Genomic DNA, 12,958 nt, shown 5'->3' with positions numbered 1-12,958 from the left:
AAAAAGAAGAAGAAAAAAAATAGATAAAGGCTACCATGCAACTCAACTACATAATTAAACTAAGCCCTGAACATGGTGAAAAACTCTGTATTATGAACAAGATTCTGATCACCATGTGCACACTCCAGCACAATAAAAGGTGAATAATTCATAATCATTTTCAAAGAAAAAGTATGCATCACTCAACTTGGGGGAAACACAGGGGATTTCACTGGTATGATTTTTCTTTAGGGACAATGACAAAGTGCCGCTCACCAGCACGAAACTGAAGCACTGAACTGTGTTCCATGTGCCATAAATCAACACTGCAGCCTACAGGATGTCTCTCTGGTACCAACATGCCATCAATTTTTCAATAACCCCCTTAAATAATGGAATATGTGAACGGCGACAACAGTAATGAAAAATGAAATGTTTTGCACGCCAAAGACTCTAGAATAACACGCTTAATATGTTGCTTCTACAGTTAAAGAATTTTTTAAAATATAAAATCTTTTCTCAAAAACCCCAACACGTTTTACCACAAGACGTGGATGTGCCTTTGAAGTATCCAGGCTTTGAGCTCCATCACAGCTGTTTCTAAACAACCTGGTTCAAAACAGGGTTTCTTTTGTGGTTTTAAAATTAACCAAGACAACAGCTTTCTGTGTTACAAGAACTGCTTGTACATTCACCCTGGGCTATCATTACACTTGCACGTTACAGCGAGAAAGCAATCCTTCATGCTAAGAAAGCTCTCCAGAAAAAAATTCATTTTTAAAAGGATTCTTTAGATCCTGATCTAGAATCAAATGCAAAAATATTAACTGTTCATGAATCGGGATCCTGCTAATTCTTCTCCACCAGTCAAAACCCAAGCTCAGTCATCTTTGACCTCTTTTTTTCCCCCAGAATAAAGAGGGGGGAAAAAAAAAAAAGAGGAGGTTGTCTTAGTGGCACATGAGCTGTGAGGCACAGAACCACCTGGGAGAATCAGTTCAGAGCCCTGCAGTGAGTCCCAGGCACGGCCACCAGCGCTCACACAGTAACTGGGGGCAGGTAGATGTCACAGTGGGAGAGTAACAGGTTAATAGAAGGCTAAAAGCTCAAGCACTAACAAAGAAAATATTTTTAAATTTAGAGAAGGCATTTTACACCTGTAGTTAATAAATAATTTTAAGAAAGGTTAATATTCTCTTTTCAGATTAGTAATTTTTCTCTTGTTATACAGCAAATCAGTGCACGCAAAAGAACCAAGGTGATTTCTCAGCAACAAGAAAAAGAAGAAAAAGCTGAAAACAAAGTTTTAAAGGTAACACACTGCAATTTGGCAAGTGAAAAGCCAAGTGGCTCATTTGTAAGCCAAAACCAGAAGTTTTAAGTTTTGTGCGACTTATTTGATTCAAAACTTTTTTGCTAAAAATAATCCATTAATGAGCTGTGAATTGAATCAAAATGCAACGAATACTCTTTAGAACACAGGATCTCACCAATTACACTTTATCCCAAAGCAGCTCGCCTACCCAACTAGCAACTAAGCCTAAGGCATGCTTGATTTTCTAAGATTTGATAGGTTTCCTGACTTTCTGAGTCAGGAAGTTTTTCTGAATTTAAAAGAGCCCAAGCATCCCTTTCAATACATTTAATATTAAAATTCTTGTATATGCTGTTACACTGCTGATGCAGAACAGGCTACCTAAATACACGCTTTCAAGTATGTTTTATCTCATATATAGCGTTTTTCACACATGAAGAAGTCACATTTCTACTACATCAGGCAGTGAACATCTCAGAAATGCCAAAGGGACCAGGAACGCGGCAGGTTGTGATGGTTCAGAACAACATTAATGTCAAAGTAACCTGTGCAAGACACACCTTCTTCTTAAAAATAATGGTCCTTAAGCATATTGTTCCCTATTGATAATTGCTGGTTTCCATCCTGCTTTGTCTCCCCTTCATTAAAAGCTCTTGAGGAAACGGACAAGTTGGCTGTAATTGTTATTTACTGTGTGGACTCTATCATTCACAGAGTGCAAACTTTGTTTGCAAAACTGATTCTCAATGCAGAAAGTGTTAATTACAACAGAAATGGGAGCATGTGTTAACTAGATACAACAATTCAGCTCGCAGCACTTTGACAAGTCAGAGCTCAGAAGTGAGAAACAATAATAGATTTTTAGTTTATTTTCCTGATGCTGTATGCTCAGGGTATTTAAACTAACAGCATAATAAAATATTAAACTGCACAGCTCTCAGGGTGTGAAATCCACAAGCGAAACACTCATCTACCAGTATGGCATATAATTTTTTTAGACATAATACCCAATAATCTGCCACAGACTGTCGCTACGGATTGTACTATATTTGATGTGCAGATGCTATCAGAAAGTCCACCTCCTCTATGTAAAAAGCAAGTGCCACAGGGCATTTGAATAATTGCACATCCCTTGCTGGTCACCGCACCAGTTCAGGAAGCCACAGAAAGTGTATTTCTTCACCCTTTGCAGCCAGTAATTCAAAAAGATAAGGTGGGACCCAAATCACACCTAGAAATTTCCCCTGAGCCAACAAAGCTGAACTGCTGGAACACTCAGCCACAATAACCATGTTCTGGAGGAGTGACCGTGTGTCAAACCTCTCGTTGCAGGGACTCGTACAGACCAACAGCAAAGGGCTCCTCCGCTCCCACAGGTTCCGCAGGTTTCCACAGAAGGAGAGGTCAGAGCAGTTCATTCTTTTCGTATCACCTCACCCAAATTTCCACTCACCCAGAATATTCACCTGAGTAACTCTCCAGTTTATTTGGTTGATGTGTGGTAAAGACAGATGCAGTTAACAAAGCTGCAATTTCATACTAACAACTTGATAGCATAAACCCTACTCATACAAAGATCAGAATTTCCAAATGAGTGTCTTTATAAATTCTCATATTAAGGTCAACCACTGAAAAACATGTTTAAAAAAGGACAGTAATGTTTCATCCCTAGTTTTTCCTAATGTTTCATCCAATGTTTTATGCTCTAGCAATAAAAGGGATGATTGTGCTCCCTTCCTTGAGTGTGCAATATCATCCCTTCTCCTGGGTTCTGACACTTCTCTCAGTTCACAAGGCTGGCAGAAAACTAACAAGGGATTAAAAAAAAAAAAAAAAAAAAAAGAAAAAAGGACTTAAACTTTTCCTTTGTTCTGGAGATCTGACTCAGTTGACATCAAATTCAGAGTAGCACAAGAAAGATCACAAGGAAAGTGCTGCTGTTTGGCAGCAAGATGCTGGATCATCTCCTCCAACTTCTGCAAGCATATCTAATGTTTGGATGGTCTCTAACTTCCCAGAAATCAGGAAAATTCCTCCATAACTGGTCCTGTCATGCCATTTAGGAAAGAAAACAAATATTGTGCAACTATTCATGTTGTCGGTTATCATCCCCTAAAGATAAAATTTTGTCTTTGATGCAGCCCAACATTTTTCTTTGCTTTTATAACACATGTGGATGGTCAAAACTGAAATCAGCTGTCAGTAACCAAGCAGTGGGGAAAAAAAAAGAACACTTCAGAACCCAAAACCCAAACAACTCAAAAGGTTAAAAAAGTCTAAGTGAAAACATCATAATAAATCCTTATAATAAACAAGCATCAGCTTTAAAAGTTTAGAACTTCAGCTACGCAGCATTTCAGTTACTCCTTTGGAGCATAATTCAGTGTTAATAAACAAGCATCAGCTTTAAAAGTTTAGGAAAACTTCAGCTATGCAGCATTTCAGTTATTCCTTTGGAGCACAATTCAGTGCTATTCTGGCTTTCTCATTTCAAGGAGCTGGGTTTGCTGTAGATCAGAAAGAAAACTACCAGTGCTGAGTAAGAGTGAAAAACAAGCAATAAAGGAACAATAGTGGACAACAAGTAAAATAAAATTCCATCTACATTTATTAGGAACAAATGTTGAAGTGGATAGTTTCCGAGTCATTAGAATTCGGCTTTTTTAGATCACATTTTCCCCAAATTATGGACCGTCAGACAGAAATCACTTCACTAATATTTTCATCAAAGACAAAAAACCACAGCTTTAGAATCTGGCAATGAGCCTTTCTTTTCAAAGAAAAAGAAAAAAACCCCAGAGGGTCACTTCAGTGTCACCAGCCCAAGCCCAGCCCTCTGCAATCCCCAAAATACACCAGTGACTTCCAGAGGGCATCGTGCAGAGTCGTCAGTGCCAGGGAAGAGACACAGAGTGCTTCTCTTGTGTTGTTTAATTACTCTTCCATCATTTTGCTCTACTTTTATTGTTAGGTACCCGCACATGATTTGAGATAGCAAAGATGACAGAATTCCTAATTACTCTTCCATCATTTTGCTCTACTTTATTGTTAGGTACTCACACATTATTTCAGATAGCAAAGATGACAGAATTCTACTCCCTGAAGTCTTTTCTTGTTTTTAGGGTTTCTTACATACTGTAATAGCACCGCTGCAGCTGTTTGGCTCAAACAAATAAGGCTTCTGGAGTAAGAGAATGCCTTTCCCTTGAGAGCAGCAAGCAAATGCTGTGCAGAAAGTGAGTATCATTATTAATTTACAATTATTTCGTAACTTATCCCTGATATGCCAGCCTGTTTAAAGGCCTTCTTTCTTTTCATCCCAACAAATGTGATGTTGGATATTAGCTATAGTTACAACATCTAAAACTAGATGACACATTGAAACATTCCATTTCCTGTATCATTTTAAAGCTGTAACAGCATAAATTACATTCTCTAACATTAAAATTATGCAGCAAGCTAATATTTATGTTAACTTCAAAGAACAGGTTTCTGTCATAAAACATACCCGGTGTGAACAGATCCCTACATGCTGCAAATATTTACAAAACAGGAGTAAATCTCTTCCTCGAAGTACCCCTACAGCTGTCAACAGGAATATCATGGAGAATATTACTCTTGATAAAGCATTTATCCGTATATTCTACCTAAATACACCTAGAAAAATCTAAGCCATCTCATGGAACCCACCTGGCATTAGCAGATAATTTCTCACATAAGCACCACAATCAATGCAACTGCACCACAGAGCAACCATCTGTGGTGCAAACAACTGTTTTCCTATTCAATTTCCAATTCACCTTTTAACTGCACAAACCTAATGGTTTCCATTTTTTTTCCGCCATACACATTACGAGCAAAAAGACACTGTGGAATGTTTATCTCTTATCTGGATATTGTCATTTTACTGTCTCAAACTTCTAAAAACAAGCTTTTCGCTAGGGAGGAAATCAGTCAGCATCAGACCAAGTGGGGAAACCCTGCACTTGCTCAATGTCTGTGGCTCTTACATAGTTCCAGATGTTCAGAACATTAATAATGCACTAACTCAAAACCTCTTTTTGAAACTTTAGAATGTGCAAATTGCATTAAAACCTCTTTGCCCTCATTAATGGTATTGTTACAATCCCAGTACTCTGGAAAATGTTTTTTGGCATTTGTTTAACTTTGTGATATTGCCATTTACTCATTTTAACAGCCAGTGCTCAAATCTTAATGCTTTTAATAGGCCTGGCTAAACAGACTACCATCTTTTGTAAATTTATTGAAGTAATTTATTAAATAAGTAAAAGTTGTCTAAAGGTAGTGTTGGGGTTTTTATTGATAGCAGAAAAAAATATGGGTTTCTTACAATTTATTTACAAAACTGTGTTTCAGGGAAGTTTTAGAAATGAAAATACTCCGTTGTTTTTTCAGTGTTATGACCATTTTCTGCCACTCTGACAGACTTCTTCAAAAAAAAATAATTTCTAGCAACCTCACACAAATCTCAGGAAGAAAAGGGGTCTGTCTTAAACTAAGAAGAGCCAGACATTCAGAATTAATACTGAAACCATATCCCTCCCTCAGTCTGTCATATATAGGGGTGGCACATTTATGTCCAGGCCAGCAGACAGTGTATTCAAGGATTGGGGCTCACATCCAACGCAGACACACCGCTGTGCGACGGCAGAAGAGTGCAATAGTCAGAGGTTAAACTGAGGTCCCTCCTGCTCATTCCAAAGAACTACCTAGGCTGAACCTGAACATCCTCAGTCTCTTTGAAAACAGCACAAGTCAGAGCTATTGCCACGCTCTGCACTGCTGGCAGAGTTAATGAATATTGTTAGGACCTGCTTGCCTACAGTTGTGCAATGCTGCCAAGAATGGTTTGTCAACAGAATGGTGAACAGCACGGGCTGCACCTTCACTGCAGCCTCGGTTGATACCTTGAACATGGAAGGGAGCCAAGACAACAAACAGAGATGTTCCAGTCCAAAAGGATTTGCTGTCACCAGTCCTGACTGCTCTCACTGAAGAAAACACCATCAGCCAAGGCCATGAGGAAAATGGGATGGGACTGACACAACTTAAACTCTGAACTAGCAGCTCTTAAAATGATGGGTTACATATGAACTCAAACGTGAAATTCAGCATTTATTTTTTGCAAGTGACAAAAATTACTACATATGTACCATTATAACCTTACCCCAAAATTCCCAAGGGAAACAGCAAATGCAACACAGCATCAATTGGTCTGTTCCTACACGTTACTAGTTCCACATTCCTAACTAACATTGGCAATGCCAATTTCTGATGAAGGGCATTTGTTCATTAGTAGTAGGACTGAGACTGCCACATGTACTCAAGACTGGATATTGAATAGTTTTGTCTCAGATTTATCATATGCAAAATTCATGAAATACTCACAGGCACGGAAAAGTAACAGCTATTGCTAGAGCTGACTGTATTGCAAATATTTACCCTTACACAGAAGAAATATGATTAATCCGGATCAATGGAGAACACTACATCTTAAAGGTGTAGGAGAAAAAGAAAAAAAAGTAGTAAACAAATCTTGGATTCTCAAGTGAAAAATACTTAACAGTTCATAAGTCGTACTGATGAAAACAGGCAGTCAAAGCCTTTTGAGCAACTACCTTATTTTAAAAATTTTACTTCAAAGTTATGGCTCAACAATTAGCAGGCACAGCTTATCCAAAAATGCCTCACAGGAAACAAAACAAAAACAAACCTCAACACACCAACATTAACATTATTGTCCAAAGCTTATTTTGTAAAAGAGCTACTAAAGAAAGGTCAGTTAATTCATCATGATGGATTATCACTAAAATTTATAAGCATTAGCATTTTTCTCCTTGCTGGATACCTTGACTTTGATATGACACATATTGAATGAATCATCTAAGATGCAGGCACCAGGCAAGATATATCTTAATGCAGACAGGTCGGCGACATGAACCCTAATGGTCCTTATCTTAATCTTGTTTAAAAGCATCTTAGATTTCTGAGTAATCTTTTCACCTTCTGATATTCTCTTTTATAGAGTGTTTTTGCTGGAGTTGCTACTGATTTTCACATAAATGCATTTTTGCTGCATAGTATCACCAGTCTTATTAGCCCTAAAAATGATCTAGGTTTGCAATTTAGTAAATGTTAAGATTAAGCTTATTTTTAAAAAAGTCAATGTATCAGAACTCCAATAATGACAATAAAAATGTGCATGTTATTGTAGATTATCCCATTCATGAAACATGGCATCTCAGCTGTTCATAACAAACAGACACCTATCAAATGTGGAGATGAATATCTGATGTATTGTTTTCTTCTCATCCATATTATTTTCCTCCATTGCATTATTAACCTCAGATACTTGCCATATGTATATTTTAAACAGTCACTCTTCAATGACAAGTATGTTTATTCTAGTACCTGATTAAGATAAAGGCAAGTTTCTCTACTACTGCTTTTTTCATATTCACATTGCATCTAGTAATTCTAAATTACACAGAGGTAACAAGGTGACAGACTCTTCTCACAAAACTGCACTGAGCTCTTCGTGCTACAGCTGCTTTCATTAAAAAAAAAATATAAACTGGGGATGGAGGGGCACAGAGGATGATAACAGGTGAATTATTTTTAATTCAGACTTTTTTGCAGTAATAGCAGTTGCTACATTATGTAAAAAGGTCTTTGGAAAGTATGTTCTCAGCCTGACAATGTATTTTCTTAAGCTGATCATTAGGAGAGGTTGCAGGTTTATAATGCTGCAGACTTTAAATTCTTCACCAAACAGCCAAATGACATTCTACAGATTATAAATATCTTTGTAAGGGGCACTCCAGAGCACAATATCGACAAGTGCCTACTACCTTTTCCTGGTAGTAGACAGCTTCTTCAAAGAAATCTAGAATCTCCCAGAAAAATATCTAGCAGAAGAAACGCTAATAGAGAAAACTGCAAGCCATTAACGGATGCTTTTTGCCCACATTAGCACTGGAAGGAGCATGTGCCTAAAATGCAAGCTCCTACAGCAGTGTGCTCTGCTGACATTTATAACCTTCAGCTCAGCTGTTCTCTAAGCAGCCTCCAGTTTTCTCATTTAATGATTAGGTTAATGTGGTGACATTTAGAAATTTTACTTGCCCTCTGTTTATTTGCACATAGAAACTTTCTAGTAGGTTGATATCTCTTCTAGGTGAGGATGAGATGTTTTTTCTCTCCTTTATACACTTCAGAAGCCTGAAACAAATCATTACATTTCTGCCAGCTTGTTTCTCTGGCTCTGACACAGGGGTCATCGCCTTCACCAAATATTGGTAAATTCTTTAACGTATACAAAGCAACTTGAAATTCCAGACAAAATATAGAGAAATAAATATTACTCATAAAAACCCTTAAATTCCAGACCGAGAAGTTCCTTGAAATTCCAGACAAAATATAGAGAAATAAATATTACTGATAAAAACCCTTAAATTCCAGGCCGAGAAGTTCAAATAAATGGTAATACCTTGTTTTATTTCTGCCATATATTTATTTTATTCCTGACATGGTGGGATGAAGTTCTGAGTAACAGGACAAGCAGGCAGAGGGCACTGCCTGGGTGCTAGCTCTAGGGTCCCTGCATCACTCCTCACAAACTGCATCAGGCAGGGTTCCCAACTTCTGCTTCCTGGGGCAGGTCTTACACCCTCCATCTTTCCTATTCCCACAGACTGAGGCCAAAAAGCATTGATTTACCATTCTTACAACAAAAAAGAACATACACCTGTATTTTATTGAAGTGAACAGAAGTGAATGAAAGTGCAGTAAGAGGTTACGTCTGTTTCTAGCACTCTCCTTGTACACAAACAAGGAAAGTAACATATAGTTGAATACCTGAATGAAATGAATAAAGGGCTTTCCAGAAAAATAAAACCTCATTTACAAAGCAATTAGGGGTAATCATCCAAAAGGTTTTCAGGCAAACAGGTAAAAGTCTGCAGTGTGAATGCTGAAAGTGAGGTACTGGACCAGAGGCACCCAAGAAGCAGGGTTTCTGCCGCGGGCGCAGAGCATCATCGCTGAGCCACAAATTCTTAAAACAAAGAGCATGTTGGACTGAAAAATGCATCTCGAGTTGTAACCAAACTGAAATCCAATGTACATGTCTAAATTCCAGCTCTATCAAATTACCTGGATAGATGGTACTCAAAATTCAGAGCACTGCCCTCAGCCTTCCAGACATTTAAAAAGACTGTTTTTTACTCATTCCAAAGTGGGAACTCCAATTCATAAAACAGGCTGAGCCTTCAAAAAAATCTGCTTACCTCACAGCCTTTAATATACACGGTCATGTACCTCACTAAATTAATCAGATCTTGGTAGCCTTGAACAATTTCTTTAAAAGCTGCAGTTTTTTAAAGAGAACTAGCAATTTCCCCATGAAAATCTCTGAAAATCGGTTTTGAAATGCAAATGTACAGGTAGGCAATATTCTGTATGATGATGAAAGAAAAATACCTTGTTTTCCCTGTACTAATGCACTTATCTTTACATTATTCTGTGTTTTCAACATATTAATCTCAGACTTAAAGGCAACCCAGGCCAGAATAAAAGAAGTAGAATGAAAAAGGGCATCCACAGTAAAATATTGGCAATGTGATTTTAAAATATCATCCTTCAATTGTCTGCAATTTATATTTATCAATACTTTCGCTAGGATCATGGAAGTGTTCCCACAAAGGAAAAAAAAACCAAACACTCAACGTGTTTAGTGAGGTGACCTTTCAGTAAAACATAAGGGCAGTGAGAGGGGGAAGGTACCAGAACCGTCCAGAAACTGCCTTCCTCCTTTATTAAATGTCATTACAAACTCTCTCTGTACTTTCAATTCAGATCACTATTCTCATAAAAACTTCCATAAATATTTTTCAGGTCTGGACACGTAAGATCAGCAATCACACACTGCTCCATGTTAGAATAATGACGAGAGTGAAAACTGGAATATGCTCCAACTTCAATTCTTAAATAAATGCAATGCAAAACTTATTTTCAGATCATTAACTTCACACAAAAGTACAGAGTTTTGTGAGACGGGTTAAATAAATTTATAGTCAGTAATCTGCTTTTTTTCAATTACTCTACATTACCTGGTCTAATGTGGTCACCTAATGGTTACTGTCAGTAATTGCACCAATGGCTGAAATTTTTTATAGATACCCAGTGAAAAAAAGCCTCGCTTTGCAGCCTCTTCTGTTAAATAGTAAAACTAACATGAAGGTTTTGTAAAAAAGAAGAAACAGCTTTTATTTCTTTTTTAAAAATATCCTCTGTTAAGGAACCTTAGAGATGAGGGAAACGGCCTGAAACATTTTCATAACGCCTGTGGTTTTGTTCATTTGGTAGGATTTTTTGGGTTTGTTTTTTTGGAGAGGTTTTTGGGTTATTTTGTTGAGAGGATTTTTTAAGTGAGGGTTTAAAATGAAAAAAGTCATACTCTTGCAAGCATTACATGAAAAATGGGCACGGATTACAGAATTATATTGCAGGTTCCTCGGAGCTGACCATAAATAACAATAAGAACTAATAGAGAAGAAAGCAGAACTACTGCGAGGTACAGATTAACCATAATTAGATATCTGTTGTCAGTGAAATTAGGTATTACATGGTTTGAAATTGAGAAATTTGATTCCTTTCAGCCAATACCAGTGAGCAATTCCCCCTAACTCAAGAAAAATACACTAGAATCTCCAATGCAGCAAAATTGAACATGAAATTAATTGGATGAATTCCACATTCCAGTAACATACAAAGAACATGCAAAGGCATTCTTGCTGCTGAGTCATAAGCATAAAGTTTCCTTTCATGTTGTGTGCTTACGTAGAGGAGAGGGGTTTTTCCCCCTTAAATAATTCCAAAACATTCTGGGAAACGATTTGAGAACAAACTGCAGAAGAGACTGGCTCTTTTTTTTTGGTAAAACTAATTGAAACAATTGTACTCATTAACTAAGATACAGACATCTACTGAAAACAAATACGAGCATGTTTTTTCATGAAAACAAACTTGTACACCTGCCAATATACCATCCAAGAAATTACAATATAATAAAATCACAGAGTGTAACTACAATACATTTATTTCAGAAACATTTATATATGTTGATGCACAACGCAAAAATTGTGCAGTAGAGGGTGTGTGTTTTCAGAGGAAGAACATGAGTTCAGATTTCCTTACCTTATAGGATGGCAAAAAGCACAGAATTCCTTGGCCAACTGTTTGACACACTGAAAGTAGAAGTGCTCCCACCTCGTCTTGGAACTCAAAGGTCTCCGTGTGCTGGAAGGTGGCACACAACTTCCGACCGTTGGGGCCTGCTCCAATGGTGCCAACCCAAACCTGGTGCGTTTCGTATTAAAAAAATTAATTCTAAAATATGCAACACAAACTGTATTAAATTACATTAGGTTAAATAATGAAATTTGAAGCGTGGATGAAAATATTGAGGTATTTCTTAACAAATTAATTCCAGTACTTATATCAGTTACTGCACTTTCTTTTAAGATGGCTATTACCAAAACAGCACAACTTCAGCTTTTCCAGGTGAGTATAGGTCTAAAAATTGCCCCTTTTTGCATTTGAAAACATCCTTTGCAGTTGCATTAATCCAAGCACTAGTCTGTTCTGTACATTTCTTTTTACATATTGAATGGGTTTGCCATCATTTTTACTTGCAAACTCTTGTTTCCTTTAGAATGGCCAGCATCACACCCCAGGAGAGGGAACAACAACACAAAAGTTTACCTGTGAGTTCCGAATAACGTGATTTGCCTCCAACTGAATGGAAAACTTCACGCCGAGCTCTGAAGAGAATGAATCCATTGGAGAGAGCGTACCCGATGTCAGAACAATTGTTCTAACATCACTTAAGTCTGAAAAAGCCTAGGTTGAAGAAAAAAAAAGAAGGAATTAAGAAAAATCAATACAATTGTGTTAAGATCTTATATGTAATAGTCATCACTCAAATTAATTAAGACCTTGTACTTCCCACTCAGCTTACCACGGCAGGATTCAAGCACCAAAAATTAAGCATGTGGACCATGGTTTTGTGCCGCAAACTCCTCTTATGTTTAGGCCGTACAAGAGACACACTTGAATCGGAACCATCAGGTTGGTTTTCATTCATCCAAGTGTAAGTTTGTTGCAGAGCCACTCTGTAGTCATCTGCATACCTATGTGGGGAAATAGGAGTAAAAAGTATAATTAATCAAACTGTAAGCATTAAGCTCATACAAAGCAAAGACAGTGTTGCTACAATGCATTTACCATTTAAGCATAAAAAAAATTAATTTCATACTTTAAGAAAAAGCAGTGAAATTTTACAATAATTAATATTTTAAAAAAAGGTTTGAATCAGAAATTTTTAGTAACTGCTTGCATTAGTAGTCGAGATATCAAGACAGTCAAATGATAAGTGCTGGGCAGAAAATCAAAACCCATACATATTTAACTTGTCAACACACCAAAACAATTTACACCTGACCTTTAAATAGATTTCTTCAATATTTGAATTCATTTGTGAATGAAAAAAAATCATTTGGTGGTATTTAAAAGAAAATCAAAACCCATACATATTTAACTTGGCAACACACCACAAAAATTTACAGCTGATCTTCAAATAAA

The 12,958-nt window shown here is 37.1% G+C and overlaps 1 protein-coding gene across 1 annotated transcript in view; it reads right to left on the bottom strand.

The window, feature by feature from the left end:
• BRIP1 (BRCA1 interacting protein C-terminal helicase 1) overlaps positions 1-12,958 on the bottom strand; it is a 73,219-nt gene that overhangs the window by 40,043 nt on the left and 20,218 nt on the right. Inside the window, exons 11-13 of the mRNA XM_014952252.1 lie at positions 12,336-12,507; positions 12,080-12,217; positions 11,513-11,674 (exon numbers count right to left, since the gene is read on the bottom strand). Coding sequence (XP_014807738.1) covers positions 11,513-11,674; positions 12,080-12,217; positions 12,336-12,507 — 472 coding nt within the window. The remainder of the gene's footprint in view (positions 1-11,512; positions 11,675-12,079; positions 12,218-12,335; positions 12,508-12,958) is intronic.

This window comes from Calidris pugnax, unplaced genomic scaffold, assembly GCF_001431845.1.
Source record: "Calidris pugnax isolate Ruff unplaced genomic scaffold, ASM143184v1 scaffold45, whole genome shotgun sequence".
NCBI lineage: Eukaryota > Metazoa > Chordata > Aves > Charadriiformes > Scolopacidae > Calidris > Calidris pugnax.
This window is presented reverse-complemented; position numbering and strand designations above follow the sequence as displayed.